The sequence below is a fragment of the Cucurbita pepo genome, chromosome LG01 (assembly GCF_002806865.2).
Source record: "Cucurbita pepo subsp. pepo cultivar mu-cu-16 chromosome LG01, ASM280686v2, whole genome shotgun sequence".
NCBI lineage: Eukaryota > Viridiplantae > Streptophyta > Magnoliopsida > Cucurbitales > Cucurbitaceae > Cucurbita > Cucurbita pepo.
In genome coordinates, this window is record NC_036638.1 from 11840511 (window position 1) to 11856193 (window position 15683).

At 37.7% G+C, this 15683-nt stretch overlaps 1 protein-coding gene across 1 annotated transcript; it reads right to left on the minus strand.

Moving 5' to 3' along the window:
- Positions 1-8688: 8688 nt before the first annotated feature.
- On the minus strand, positions 8689-14639 carry LOC111794386. The gene is made up of 3 exons (XM_023676398.1): positions 14501-14639; positions 9725-10239; positions 8689-9147 (listed from the first exon to the last, which is right to left on the minus strand). The coding sequence occupies exons 1-3, from the start codon at positions 14637-14639 to the stop codon at positions 8689-8691; spliced, it is 1113 nt and encodes a 370-aa protein (XP_023532166.1).
- Between the last annotated feature and the right edge of the window lie 1044 nt (positions 14640-15683).

Here is a 15683-nt window from a genome sequence, read left to right on the forward strand (position 1 = left end):
ACGCAAATGATTGGAACAATTTGTTAGGTTATGGAGTCTGCTCCTTATTTATAGCTTGGTGAACGGTTATATCCGGTAAAGCTATATTTGGTAAAGTTATATCTAGTAAAGCTATATATGGTAAATAGCTATATATAGTAGATTGCTAAATCTGGTAAAGCTATATATAGTAAACTAAACCATATATATATCGGTCCGGTAGAGCTTTGAAAAGGTACTTTCTATTCTTTGTACTCTCTCTTGTTTGTACATACCTGAAGTCATCAATAAAAAATCGTTTTAGCCAGAGTTCTCCTTGCAATTTTCTCTATCCTTTTCTTTGTGTTCATCTAGATCGAGTTTGTGCGTTGTTGTGCGATCCTAACAACTGGTATCAGAGCTATCAACTGGTATCGATCCTAACAACTGGTATCAGAGCTAACAATTGGTGTCGATCCTAACAACTGGTATCAGAGCCAGGCGGAAGTTAGAGCCAGGCGAAAGTCAAAGCTAGGCGAAATTCACCACGATCTGTGAAGATGGAAAGTTCAAAGATTGGAATTGAGAAGTTCGATGGATCCGATTTCGGTTTCTGGAAGATGCAAATTGAAGATTATCTGTACCAGAAAGATCTTCACGAACCTCTGTTGGGGGTGAAGCCAGATACCATGACCACGGAACAGTGGAAGCTCAAGGATCGACAAGCCCTGGGGCTGATCCGGTTGACGCTATCCAGAAACGTGGCGTTTAACATCATCAAGGAGAAGACAACGTCAGGTCTGTTGAAGACGCTGTCGAATATGTATGAAAAATTGTCGGCTATGAACAAGGTGTATTTGATGCGGAGATTCTTATGAGTCCTTGTGAGAACTGCGTTACGAGCAAACAGAAACGAGTTAGCTTCACAAAGACTGTTAGAGAATTGAAGAAAAGTACCGGAAGCGTCGCTGAAACTTCAGAGAAAGTTGTGTCGGCCGGAAGCGTCGCTGAAACTCCAGAGGGGGTTGCGTCGGTCGGAAGCGTCGCTGAAATTTTAGAGGGGGTTGCGTCGGCCGGAAGCATCACTGAAACTCCAGAGGGGGTTGCGTCGGCCGGAAGCGTCGCTAAAACTTCAGAGGGGGTTGCGTCGGCCGAAAGCGTCGCTGAAACTCCAGAGGGGGTTGCGTCGGCCGGAAGCGTCGCTGAAACACTAGAGGTGAAGCAAGTGGGAGTTGAGGTTGAGTTGTTGAAAGATTCACATAGTGATGTTGATATGAACCAAGAGACATCAATCATACAATATGCTTCAATGAAGATGTGAAGAAAATGTTGTTGAAATTATCCAAAGATATTTCAATTCATGCTACATTGAAGAAGAATNAATTATGGAACTCAAGGAGTAACAGCAATCCACAACATCAACTCAAAGGTTTTAGTGATTGTTTCTGGCCTAAATTACGATAATGATCTTCGATACTTAAAAGAGAAGCCCTTGAACGTAAGAACATTAGAAAACAAGTTGGTTTTTTAGGTGCACTTGTATTCCTTGAGTGGAGATTGTGAGAGTAAATTTCTACAACAATCACTAAACAATATTTGCGCAAATATTATCAATGGCTACGTAGACCATGCTGGATTTGTGATGGAAGGATTAAACTCATTTCCTTTGTTTGTCAGCGAATATGGGTATGATTAAAGGGAGGTTAACGACGCAAAAAATCGATTCATGAGTTGTTTTACCGGTCATCNTGTACATACCTGAAGTCATCAATAAAAAATCGTTTTAGCCAGAGTTCTCCTTGCAATTTTCTCTATCCTTTTCTTTGTGTTCATCTAGATCGAGTTTGTGCGTTGTTGTGCGATCCTAACAACTGGTATCAGAGCTATCAACTGGTATCGATCCTAACAACTGGTATCAGAGCTAACAATTGGTGTCGATCCTAACAACTGGTATCAGAGCCAGGCGGAAGTTAGAGCCAGGCGAAAGTCAAAGCTAGGCGAAATTCACCACGATCTGTGAAGATGGAAAGTTCAAAGATTGGAATTGAGAAGTTCGATGGATCCGATTTCGGTTTCTGGAAGATGCAAATTGAAGATTATCTGTACCAGAAAGATCTTCACGAACCTCTGTTGGGGGTGAAGCCAGATACCATGACCACGGAACAGTGGAAGCTCAAGGATCGACAAGCCCTGGGGCTGATCCGGTTGACGCTATCCAGAAACGTGGCGTTCAACATTATCAAGGAGAAGACAACGTCAGGTCTGTTGAAGACGCTGTCGAATATGTATGAAAAATTGTCGGCTATGAACAAGGTGTATTTGATGCGGAGATTCTTATGAGTCCTTGTGAGAACTGCGTTACGAGCAAACAGAAACGAGTTAGCTTCACAAAGACTGTTAGAGAATTGAAGAAAAGTACCGGAAGCGTCGCTGAAACTTCAGAGAAAGTTGTGTCGGCCGGAAGCGTCGCTGAAACTCCAGAGGGGGTTGCGTCGGTCGGAAGCGTCGCTGAAATTTTAGAGGGGGTTGCGTCGGCCGGAAGCATCACTGAAACTCCAGAGGGGGTTGCGTCGGCCGGAAGCGTCGCTAAAACTTCAGAGGGGGTTGCGTCGGCCGAAAGCGTCGCTGAAACTCCAGAGGGGGTTGCGTCGGCCGGAAGCGTCGCTGAAACACTAGAGGTGAAGCAAGTGGGAGTTGAGGTTGAGTTGTTGAAAGATTCACATAGTGATGTTGATATGAACCAAGAGACATCAATCATACAATATGCTTCAATGAAGATGTGAAGAAAATGTTGTTGAAATTATCCAAAGATATTTCAATTCATGCTACATTGAAGAAGAATGAAGTTTGATTGTTGTAAATTTTGGGTGGGTTACAATTTAGAGTAATTTAGAGTCTATGATAAGATAAGGAATCAATACAAGAGGAATAAGATTCGGATTACCTTGTTAATCGAATATCTCAAGACAAGAACATTGTTTGAGATTCGAACCACTCCACAAGCAAGATCGATCATGTCTAGCTTGAATGATTCTTGTTGATCAAATATCTCAAGGCAAGAACACTTGCTTGAGATTCGAATCACTCCACAAGCAAGATTGATCATGTCGAGCTTGAATGATTCTACATGCAACCTAAACTACATAGAATTGCAAAGAAACTTAGCCATTGGCTAAAGAAAAGCACAAATGCTTCTTTATTGAGATTCGAATCACTCCACAAGCAAGATTGATCATGTCGAGCTTGAATGATTCTACATGCAACCTAAACTACATAGAATTGCAAAGAAACTTAGCCATTGGCTAAAGAAAAGCACAAATGCTCCTTTTACTATATTTTCCAAGTTTGCTTACAAATACAACATATAAGGCTTTGAAAAGGTACTTTCTATTCTCTGTACTCTCTCTTGTTGTACATACCTGAAGTCATCAATAAAAAATTCTTTTAGCTAGAGTTCTCCTTGCAATTTTCTCTATCATTTTCTTTGTGTTCATCTAGATCGAGTTTGTGCGTTGTTGTGCGATCCTAACACAATTATGGAACTCAAGGAGTAACAGCAATCCACAACATCAACTCAAAGGTTTTAGTGATTGTTTCTGGCCTAAATTACGATAATGATCTTCGATACTTAAAAGAGAAGCCCTTGAACGTAAGAACATTAGAAAACAAGTTGGTTTTTTAGGTGCACTTGTATTCCTTGAGTGGAGATTGTGAGAGTAAATTTCTACAACAATCACTAAACAATATTTGCGCAAATATTATCAATGGCTACGTAGACCATGCTGGATTTGTGATGGAAGGATTAAACTCATTTCCTTTGTTTGTCAGCGAATATGGGTATGATTAAAGGGAGGTTAACGACGCAAAAAATCGATTCATGAGTTGTTTTACCGGTCATCTTGCACAAAAAGATTTGGATTGGGCATTGTGGACTTGACAAAGTAGCTACTATTATAGAGAAGGTCAAGAAGAGTCGGTAGAAGCTTTTGGAGTTCTTGACTACAGTTGGACTCAGATTAAAAACCCGAACTTTGTCCAAAAGTTTCAGCTATTGCAGACCATGTTGCAAGGTACCTATATATATTAATAATTTTTAATATATGTTTGGATCTATAACCTAAGTAGACAAATATAATTTGTGAAACAGAAAAAGCGCTAAATAATTAATCTAGAGTTTTATTTAACTAACAATTTTTATAACTTTTTTGGTGGTACCCTGATCCAAACTCGAATGCGTCGTTCTCATACGTTATATATCATCCGCAAAGTGCCTAATGTATCAAAGTCTCAAATGACAACAAAGAAATTCTCCTAAGCAATTGCTTCAGCTCAAGTCGATGGAGTCATGATGTCACGACTTGACTTTCGAGGCTTCGAAAGACCGAATCGTGACTAAAAAGACGAAATCGAAAACAAACAAAAAAAAAAAGAAAAAGAAAAGAAAATAGAAGGTAAAAATCCGAAAAAATTTAAAACAAGGAAAGGAAATCAAGTACACCAAAATTAAATTTAAAATCAGAGTCAAATGTTACAAATAGGAATTACAAATACAAAATGAAATACAAAAGACTCTAAATATGAAAATGTACAAAGTACTCTAAAAGACCGACAAGGGACTGATGCTCCGGAACGACACCCCTCTGTGACAGTGCAGCTCTCGAACACCTCCCTGTATCGACTGGTACCTGTAAAAAAAAAAGGGGAGAAAGGGGTGAGTATAAAAATATACTCAGTAAGGAACCTACTTGTAGGTTCTTTTCGCATCCTTATCTTAGTAGGTATCCACGGTCTTATCTCTAGGTTTTAGTGAGTACGAATCACGCTACAACTCTCTTTTCTGTATCTAGAGGCTTGCCCATGTTAAGCAGTGAAATGATTAGTGTCCTGAGGTGTGGCGCGACCTCATAAGTAAATCTGAGGGGATCGTATGGCTGGATCTGAATACGCGACTCTCTCTAAACATCATCCGTAAAGATTAGCTGATGACCCTCACATGGGACCATACATCCACTAAATTTGGGGTGCGACCCCCTGTGTGCCAGTCAGCTACTGAGTCATCCTAAGTGGCTTCACGTCCCCCGCTCAGGGACGAGATTCTACGGCCCAGAAGTCCTGTTCAGAAGACCCCTTAGCTATCACCACTAGGTCTGGGCACCTGTCACACTTCTCTATCCAGATCTACCAAGCTCAACGATCTCCGTAACGGAGCTCTGTCTCGAAGGTACGGTATCGAAGGAGAGAGGGATGTGGAGGTTCTGATGACACTATATACACTGCTCAACTCTAGCTGGCTACCTACAGTTACCGTGGTGACCTATTATTCTTTCTAGGGTGGAACTTGGTGGCTTAGACTTGGATTCATGTATCTCTAGAATTCTCGTGCCTGGTGATACAAACCTATCGGGTTTGGAATTCTGGGCTCTGGATCCGCCGATAATCATTTTGCGGGTCTAATTGCACAGTATTCTAGAGGTCCCCCAATCTAGGGTCTCGTCTAGCCTACTTAGTCACAAGCACCCTAATCCAAGCTCATAATTTCTTCTTATTCATCGAGAAAGATAACACANAAGCTCATAATTTCTTCCTATTCATCAAGAAAGATACACAAGNCACGCAACAGTTCATGCAATATTAACAAACATGCTCAACGGGAAGATAACGTCCATCTTTACTCGGAGCGCAAATTTTACAAGTTTCCCATCCTCCTCATGCATACATACTTTATCGGAATCTCAATCAAACAGATTTAATAAACATTTCATATCTAGCTTTCCTTAATCATTTCATTTTCGCAGTTTCCATACTAATATACTAAGTCCGGCTAGCTAAGTTAATGGGTGGTAGCATGCATGCTTGTTCCTAGCAGTTCCTACAAGTACTGCTCGTGGGAATCTAAATGACTACTTACATGGTTGACGCGTGCCTTCCCAAGCTCGAATTATTTGCCGGAAAAGGTTTCAAAAATTCTGGAATTTTCTTGATAGGTCCTAATTCACATAAAAAGAGAATCAGAGTTGAAATCGGGGCGAAAAACAAGCAAACGGAGGTCGAACGAAGGGAAAAAGGTCAGTCACGCGCCTACACGCGTGCTGACGGGCTCTGGAGGGTGTATTACGTGCGGCTTCCCGCGTAGTCGCGGGCCAGCGGCTGGATCAATTCGGTTCGCGTGGTCCGGACTCAGGCCGACCCGGTTACGCGCGCCTGATGCGCTTCTCCAGCCCGCAGTTGCCACATGTCGCTCGTCGATCCTGCAGTGCTCCTCCGTACGCTGGCCGACGTGTGTCGGTGATGCCTCCTCTCTCCTGCATTTTTCCAAATTTTCCAGAAACGTGAATTTTGGCGTTTTCGATCCATTTTCTTCCGATTTTTATATCTTCCAATCCGTAATCCGAATCAACAAGTTCTCTTCACGAATATTGTAGATCTCATATTCTATTTCTACAATATATTTTTCTTGTATTTTTTTGGTAATCACAGGTCTTGGTATTTGAGTTCGAATTTGGGGAAAAACACGAGTTCTTACCGAAAATCGCGTTTTCTTAAAACTCCGATTTTTGTCCGATTCTCGTCCAATTCTCGTCCAAGAACTTCAAGAAACCTGTGTGAATCTTATTTTAGTCACATACTTCAAAAACTCCAGATCTAACGCTAAAAAAAACTCCTCAAATCTAGATAAAATCCAAACAAGAAGTTCGGAACCTTACATTTTTTTAGGTTTAGTTTACAAAGAAAACATAAATGGTTTTATATACCCTCAAAAATTAAAATCCTTGGCCTCCCACAACCCATTACAAAAGTGGTAATTTTCATAGTTTATGAACATAATTTGCCACTATGTAAGTGTAACCTTAGAGTAAATAAAAAGTCTTAAACTACATTAATTAAATATAATAACTCAAGATTATTATCCACAGAAAAAAAAAAAAAAATTGTTACCATCCGAGATTTTTCCTTGAAGTGCATATTGCATTATTGAGATGTTTTGGATTAAGTAAAAAACTCACCCCCAAAAGTTTATTTTCTCGTGCCATTTTTCCTTCATGTTTTAAAGGGGGCACCACTGGCCACTTTTTTGGCAGTTTCTCACAGCAGCATCATTGACAAGTTCTAAACTAACATCGTACCTAACAATCATCATGCACTTATGATGACATCCAGAAAAATGGCAGTTCTCAACTAATATTGTATCTTACTATTTTCGTAAACATACACAGACAATTGTTTTGATATTACTTTTTTTCAATATCATCATACCCCAGCTTCCATCACATCCTATGATGACACGGGAAAAGATGGCAGTTTCGAAACCATCATCATGTTAGTCGGTGACAATGCATTACTTACTGAAATTTTGGTAGGGAATGTATCAAAATTTAGAAAGAAATTTTTTTACTTCTTCCTTGTTAAAATGATGTGGCTTCAAGGAATTTTCATTTTGTCTAATGCTCACAAGAGACGATTTCTAAATTATACTTCCAATACGATTCAAAATATTTTGTAATTTGTTTTAATCTAAATTTAACATTTGAATGGTAGAAATTGAACTATGACTTTAGCTGATAGAGCAAACATGGGACCGTACTCGAGTGGGCAAAAGAACATAGTATTATGTGTTGTGTTTTTTTCCCCTTTTTTAGTTCAAGAATGGGAGATGAGAAGATTGAAACATCATCACTTACTATGACTAAGTGTGTGTCATCCACCAGGTATACTAGAATTGGCAAAATACACCGTACTTGAGCGATGTGAATGCGGAAGGCCAATTTTATAAATGATATCATACCATATGTGCTAAGCTAATAAATTAAATTAAAGAGGGAGGAAACTCACGACGTAATGGAATATCATTGGACAAGTTAATAAGAAAAATAATAGTTTCAAATAGAGAGAATGATCGTTCAACAATACAGTAATATGTCTTTAATGAAAGCTCTGTATCTTTAATAAAATGAATAAAGACCAAGTAAAATATACAATAATATAATTACCACTCGAGATTACTTTATAAGTACATTTGATTGAACAAGCTTAAACCATTGACTTTCGGGATCTTTTTGACATTGAGAATCATCGGGACACATGCACTTCTTAGTCACAATTTGAAGTGAATGTGGAGCCCTTTCCAAGCACAAGTTCAGTCCTTGTTCATCACTAGTGGCCAGTTGAAGTTTGGCATTTGAAGCATACTTCCAAGAACTTTGTTTGCTCGAGCAATCTTGAGACAAAATTGGAGGGAGTCAATCTCCTAGGGCTTTCAAACATAGTATAGATCCCGACAACTTAATTGGATCTCCATCTTCATCGTGGCTCCAACGATTAGAAGTCTTACAACTACTAATTCTTAATTGATACTTCTTGTTCGTTCTCACACACTCGCCACTTTGAGGATGGTACATTATGAATGATGTTGTGAGATTTGAACTTAGATCTATGTCGGAAGCCAACGTCTTGATTATTTCATTAGTAGGGAGACAGAGGAGTAAAATCTTAAAATAGAAAGCAATAGATCTTATTCTCAAAACAAAAAACTAAAAAACTAATGGAAGAAGACAAGGCGTTAGAAAAGTAACCTATAAATGTAAAAGATGTACCTTGAAGTTTTGTTTGCATAAGCTGAAATCTTTGATGAAATTTAGGGTTTTTGGCTTGCGTAAAATTTGAATTTAAGACACCAAAAGTTTCCTCAGCATTTTTCACGCCTTCTCTGTAGTAGTAGCTACCTTGCAAAGCTCACAAGCCCCAGTCAAAATCATTCTCAATAAGATAGGAAAAGAAGCAGCTCAAAAATCGATTTTGGCCCTTGTTTGCACCAGTTTGGTCGATCCCAAATTCACTAACAAATAGAGGCACCGGATTTTGTCCTCTCACTAGAAATCCAGCTCGGTCTTCAAATCCTTGGTTAACGTTCGCACAAAATGTGTTTAATGGCTTTGATGTCCACGACTCGCCCATGTTGTTTGTGAAGGAGTACAAGTGAGCCTCAAATACGAGTTTGTTGTCTAAGTTAAAGCCCAAAGATTTGTTCTTCAAGAAGCTGAGATCAGTGTCGTAGCCTAGCCCAGAAACCACCACTAGTGCATTTGGGTTGATTTGATGAATAAGCTTAGCTCCTTGGCTCGTGTACTGAAACCACTTGTCAACATTCTGGTTTGGTCCTCGCAGCTCGTTTCTCAAGCTCATTGCTATCACCTTTTGCATATTTATTATCATGGAATCGTTCAAAACATAATCTTTAATAATGCTTCATTGAATAAAGTTATTTGATCCAACTTCACAGTTGGTTTCAATTATATTCTACTGTTTAGAAAGTGTTTAATGCATCCATGGAAAATGCTATCAAACCTCCACATTGGTGAGGCTAGAAGGATCCATGATATAAGCGAGGAAAAATTATCTCCATGCTATGAAACCTCTTAGATCAAACTAAGAGCAAAGACGCAAGACGTTTATGCCCAAAGTAAACAATTATCCACACAATTGTAGAACAGTGGATAAAAATTTATAATCACCTAAAATAACACTTAAGGTTTGCTATGCTCTAGGGTATGACTGCGGAGAAGAAAACTATACCATCGTGCAATACTATATTGCTTGTGCATGCTTGTGAACTCGTGGACAAAAAGGAAAAAAGAAATATCTTTTGAGACAGAGCAAGTTACCGAACTTAAGATTTGTACTATCATATCACTCATATTTATGTAGTTTTAAAAGTGTCAAAAAGAAAAAAGAAATTAAAAAAAAAAAAACGAAAAAAAAAAAAGCATACTTGAGATTTATGTTTTAGACTTTGAGTTGCCAAGCCAATTCCTTGTAGCCATTCTTGAGGATCAAAATAACGATCTCCAAAGAAGCCATTGTCATCGTCATCGTTACAGCACCAACGTGGTTGGCTTATATGGTTATCTGAAACCACCATGACTCCATGTGTTGCAAGTGAATCAACAACAGCTCCATAAGTTTCAACAAGAGTCATGTTCAACATAAAATGATTATTTTGGGTTATGCCTGTCATGGCATTTTTCATATCATAATTCTCGAGGGATTGTTGAATGGTCAAATTGGCATAGCGTGTGAACATGTGGATTGAGTACGTCAAGCGCACACAATTGAACTGCAACTTTGCTACCATAGCGGTGATGCTGTCAAGCGGCTGGAGGTGAAGACCCTCTGCGAGCATGGCCTGCATGTGAGATGGCCAGTTTACGCACACCAACTTCACACGTTGGCCCGTCGTTGCATCGATGATCCATCTTCCACTGGTTGAAAGAGGCAATGAGTAGGCTTTGGCAGTTAACCAGACAAAAACACAAGCTAGAGCAATATCTTTCAATTGTTTTCATGTCATTTTAGCTCTGCTTTGAATTCAATGATTTCAAGTCTGCTGACTGAAACACACAATTCTTCGATATTTATAGTCGCCCATAGTAATCTATATTAAAATAAAGGTAGAGCTGGATAAAGTAAAAATAACTGGTAACAAATTAAAATATGAGATGTTCTAACTATATTTTGCTTTAAATTCTAAATTTACGACCAAAATCCTATTTATGATTTTAAAGTTTGTTAGTTGAATCCTTAAGCCAATGCTCCGAAGGATTTGGAAGCAGAGTATGCTTCTGCGCACAAGTTGTATGTAACCGTTCAACTTAAGTTTTTTCTTCTCTTATTATTATTATTATTATTATTTTTAACTCGAGTGAAGTAATATCTTAATTGATGAAATTTTCATAACCCAAAAAGTATTGTAAGCTTTTCTATATAAGAAATTGAATGCTTAAGCATCCACCTTAGCTACTATTTTTATATTCAATTTGTCACGAGGATCATGCTCCAATATTTGATAAAAAAGAAACCTAGAAGAAGAACACATGCTCTAACATATAACTTTTGTTCACACCAAGTTTCTCGACTTAACTAGTTGGTTAGCCACATTTATGGGTGGTTAACGAATTTAAAGCGAACAAACTTTGAACTAATTTAAAGGTAATAAAGAGTATATGAATATATACACTACAACAAATAATAGATACGATACCTTACAAAAAATGCTATCATAGACTTTTTATAACATTTTTCGTAGACTTTTTATAGCATTTTTCGTACGTCGTGACAGCCCATGTTATTAAAAGTTTGAGACTTTTTATAGCGTTTTTTTATAGCTATAATAGATGCTATAATAGAATGACGTTTTATAGCTTTTTTTTTATAGCTATAATCGATGCTATAAAAGAGTATAAATTTATAGCTTATATACGATGCTATAAAAACATTTTATAGCTATATAGAATTTTAAATTAATGCTATTATAAAATTAATTATTCATTTATAATCATTATAGTTACCGTAATAAAATTTTAATAACATTTTTTTAGTAAAATTTAATTCAAATACTAAATAAACACGTAAAATACTCATAGCACATTAAATACCATGACTTCCATTCATAATTGAGATTTCATAATCTATTTCCATTACAAGAGTAGTATCCCATCATTTCCTAAAATAAAGTTATACAAACGATACAAGATAAAATATTCTCCACTACTTGCAATAATTTTCAACGTCTGGAACCGTTACCATGATACGACTTTATAGTGCAAGTCCTCTATCCCAGAATCATCTATTGACAGAAAAAAATAATAGGCAACCTGAACTAGCTCTAGATGCAACTACTCTGGAATATTCAACATTAGCAACAAAGAGACTATCCCCTAACAGGACAGCAGTTGACCCGACATCTTTCTGCATGCCTCTCTCTTCTTTAATATAGTCTGCATGTTTAAAAACCTCAGCTCCAAAATAAGTATTTTCTTAGTTTATGCTCCACTAGTAAGGCAACAGGAAAATATGAAATTATAGGCACAAATTATAACTTCTTACTAATAGCTATCTTTGTGTCTTTGATAAAGTCCGGATGGCTACTTTGGTTATTGAAAAGATTGCACTTAAGGTATTCCGTTGTTCTTGACCCAAGTACATCAGAGTGTCTATTAAACTGGAGAAAAGAAGGAGCATTCATGCATCACACTGGACCGTTATTATATCGAGTAACATCATCTCAAATATTTCCAGAATTACCATTAATGTTAAAACAAACAAAAAGTAACTTATAATTCTTCCATCACATGTATCATCATTTTAAATTATAGAACAACACAACAATAATGATCAACAAAGAGTAAAAGGAGAAATATAAAAAGAAAAGGAACCTGCTCATAAGCGGGGAAGAAGATCCATTCAGGAAAATTATCCAAGATCCATTCAGGAAAATTATCCTCCACATAATTTCTTTAAATCATCTCTACTGAGAAATTATGACAAGATAATGATTTCATCCTTACCGATGATGATGAAGCAAGGTCTTCTGTATTGAGTAGGTTTGCAAGTCTCATGATGAAGCAAGGTCTTCTGTATTGAGTAGTTTTGCAAGTCTAAAGTTCCCAGTGCAAAAATTTAAGATATTAGCCCTTGCTAGAGAAATAACTACTAAAGAAATTCCATCCGGTAAAACATGGAAACCATCGTACCAAGTCGGACATCATTGCTCTTCCCAAGAAACATATTGGAACACTAGAATAGAAGAAAATTTGAAAAAACAAAAAAATCAAGAACCATTAATGAGACTTATAATTGCAAGGTTGGGTATGTTAATACCTTATGGTACCTTAAGATCTCTTTGTACCACCCGATTGGAGTGCAGATGAACTACAGCTCAGCTAGTAACAACTATGCCAACCATTTGCAAAGTTTTTGAGATAAAAAAAAAATTGACAATCAGATATAGATTCGAAAGGAAAAAATAATCACGATTACGAACTTACTTACTCAAGAAAGTATGTCCTCTAGAAAGTATGTTCCTCTGACATTTTTTCATGTTGGACCAAAATAAATGATATCATGCTCACTAAGTAGAATACATGAGGTAAATAATGAGAAAATGGTGAATAAGAGTGCCATATTAAAAACAAAAAGACTTGATATGACTCTATCTTAGAGAGTTATCACACCCCAAACTTAAAAGATTGCCCATCCTCGAGCAATCATTCTCTCCACTCTCCCCTTTTTTCTCATTAACAAAATTTTTCTTTTTATATTTATGTTGGTGGAGTATTAGGATGTTTTAGATCACATTTTTTATATTCCTTCCTCAAATTAGTTTTTCCCCACATTTCACCCTATACTTATCACTAAATCTTACAATAAAAATAACACATTTCTCACTTCCACCACCATATTCCCCAAAACACTTCTAAATACCATTCCTTTTACCTTTGCTTGTGTGACTTGCTTCATAATTTATTTCATTAACTTTCTCTTATCATGCCACAATTATTTTTTTTCCTCCCAAGAATCCTGCAAGTCATCCCCTTATTCTTTGGGTGCCTCCACTTGCAGTGCAAATCACGTAACTCTTCAAAGGATAACTATATAGGCTAACACTCATTCTCCCTTAGCTCGACTCTCTTGCTAGAATCTTGTAGTGTTTAGTGTGGCTACATTTGTGATGCAACTCACCTAAACAATAAGGATAGTTTTTTTATTTTTATTTTTTTTAAACATTTACATCCCAATTACATTCGATTCAGACATCTCCATTGCTGATGCAGATTGCCTGACAACGAGCAATTGAGACAATTTGTTTGCTTTCCACTTTTTTAGCATTAAGAGTTCAAGCTTTAGGTTGAAGAGGAATGGTCTCGGGTATGGATTTTTTTTTTTTTTTTGGGTGATAGAATTGCTTTAATACCCCCAAACTTAAACTAGCCATTGTTCTCAATGAGCATTAGTGTGGGTGTGGAATCATTCTTGAAAGTAGATTGAGGTGCAGAAACTCTTGGTTATTGTTTTTGTTGGAAAAATGGTCTAAAGGTTGGGTGAATTATGAGAATTCTTTCTGATTAAGGTGGATTATCATAGATTGGATCCTCAACTTTGATGAATACTCCATTCCATTTGAGCCCTTAACCCCTTTGTCCTCTAAGAGAAACACACCACTCACCTTATTGTTTTATTTATCCTATTGGAGCATTTGACAATACATCCCTCGTTCTTTCACAAAACATCATGACTGCATATGAAACCATGCATGATCTATTGCCCTTCCTAAAACTGCATCCTAAAAAAGTTTCATGCTTCTAGTGTGCATGCATGTGCATGATTCAAAATTACATGCCGTCAACAAAACAAAACAAACATAACATAAGGATGTATACTTCTAAATCAAACAGCACGGTTATAAATGGTGTGATCAGAGAATTCCATTGATTTTAGCCATCGTTAGAGGAAGTGTTCTCTTCCTCCTCTACCACATTCGATGATTCTTTGCGGCTCCACTCTTTAAAAATCTCTTCTGGAAAACTTGGGAATGCTGAATTTTTGGACTTGGTTCTTAAGGCTTTATGTATTTCCTCATCCCTCTTTTTGACATAAGACCAATACGCCTTGCAACTCCCTTCACTGTTTTTGCACCAGCTGAGTAAAGCCTCTTACTGTTTCAGCAGTTGATCCATATCGTCTGTTGCTCTGTTGTCCCTCCTCTTACCACTGCTGGCGCCATCCCTATGGGTTTCCATGTAGTCCATCAAATTTCTTGCCTCAAGTTTTTCTTCTTCTTCATCAAAAGGAACTGCAGCCTCCAGGCACAACATGGTTATCAACTGTGGAAAAAACAGCCTCCCCATTTTCTTACTTGCACATTTGNCATAGATTGGATCCTCAACTTTGATGAATACTCCATTCCATTTGAGCCCTTAACCCCTTTGTCCTCTAAGAGAAACACACCACTCACCTTATTGTTTTATTTATCCTATTGGAGCATTTGACAATACATCCCTCGTTCTTTCACAAAACATCATGACTGCATATGAAACCATGCATGATCTATTGCCCTTCCTAAAACTGCATCCTAAAAAAGTTTCATGCTTCTAGTGTGCATGCATGTGCATGATTCAAAATTACATGCCGTCAACAAAACAAAACAAACATAACATAAGGATGTATACTTCTAAATCAAACAGCACGGTTATAAATGGTGTGATCAGAGAATTCCATTGATTTTAGCCATCGTTAGAGGAAGTGTTCTCTTCCTCCTCTACCACATTCGATGATTCTTTGCGGCTCCACTCTTTAAAAATCTCTTCTGGAAAACTTGGGAATGCTGAATTTTTGGACTTGGTTCTTAAGGCTTTATGTATTTCCTCATCCCTCTTTTTGACATAAGACCAATACGCCTTGCAACTCCCTTCACTGTTTTTGCACCAGCTGAGTAAAGCCTCTTACTGTTTCAGCAGTTGATCCATATCGTCTGTTGCTCTGTTGTCCCTCCTCTTACCACTGCTGGCGCCATCCCTATGGGTTTCCATGTAGTCCATCAAATTTCTTGCCTCAAGTTTTTCTTCTTCTTCATCAAAAGGAACTGCAGCCTCCAGGCACAACATGGTTATCAACTGTGGAAAAAACAGCCTCCCCATTTTCTTACTTGCACATTTGACAATCTCATCCGCTACAATCTTGCCCACATCGATGCTCAAATTCATTAAGGATTGCATACACCAGTAAAACTCTATCAGCTAACAATGTAGTATCATGTGTAATGGGTAGTAAGTTGGTTTTTACGAAGGCAGCCCAAACTTTTGCTTCGGGGTTGAGGTCTGCTGCTATTATCGTCCTTGCTCCTCCTCTCGAGAGCTGCCACCGTGTTCCTTCTATGGCTACCATCTTCAAGG

Coding starts and splice junctions, on each gene's coding strand:
- LOC111794386 (XM_023676398.1), bottom strand. CDS start 14,639: ATGGGGAGGCTGTTTTTTCCACAGTTGATAACCATGTTGTGCCTGGAG. Junction 10,240..14,500: donor TAGGGATGGCGCCAGCAGTG/GTAAGAGGAGGG, acceptor TAACTGCCAAAG/CCTACTCATTGCCTCTTTCA. Junction 9,148..9,724: donor GTCTAAAACATAAATCTCAA/GTATGCTTTTTT, acceptor AATATGCAAAAG/GTGATAGCAATGAGCTTGAG.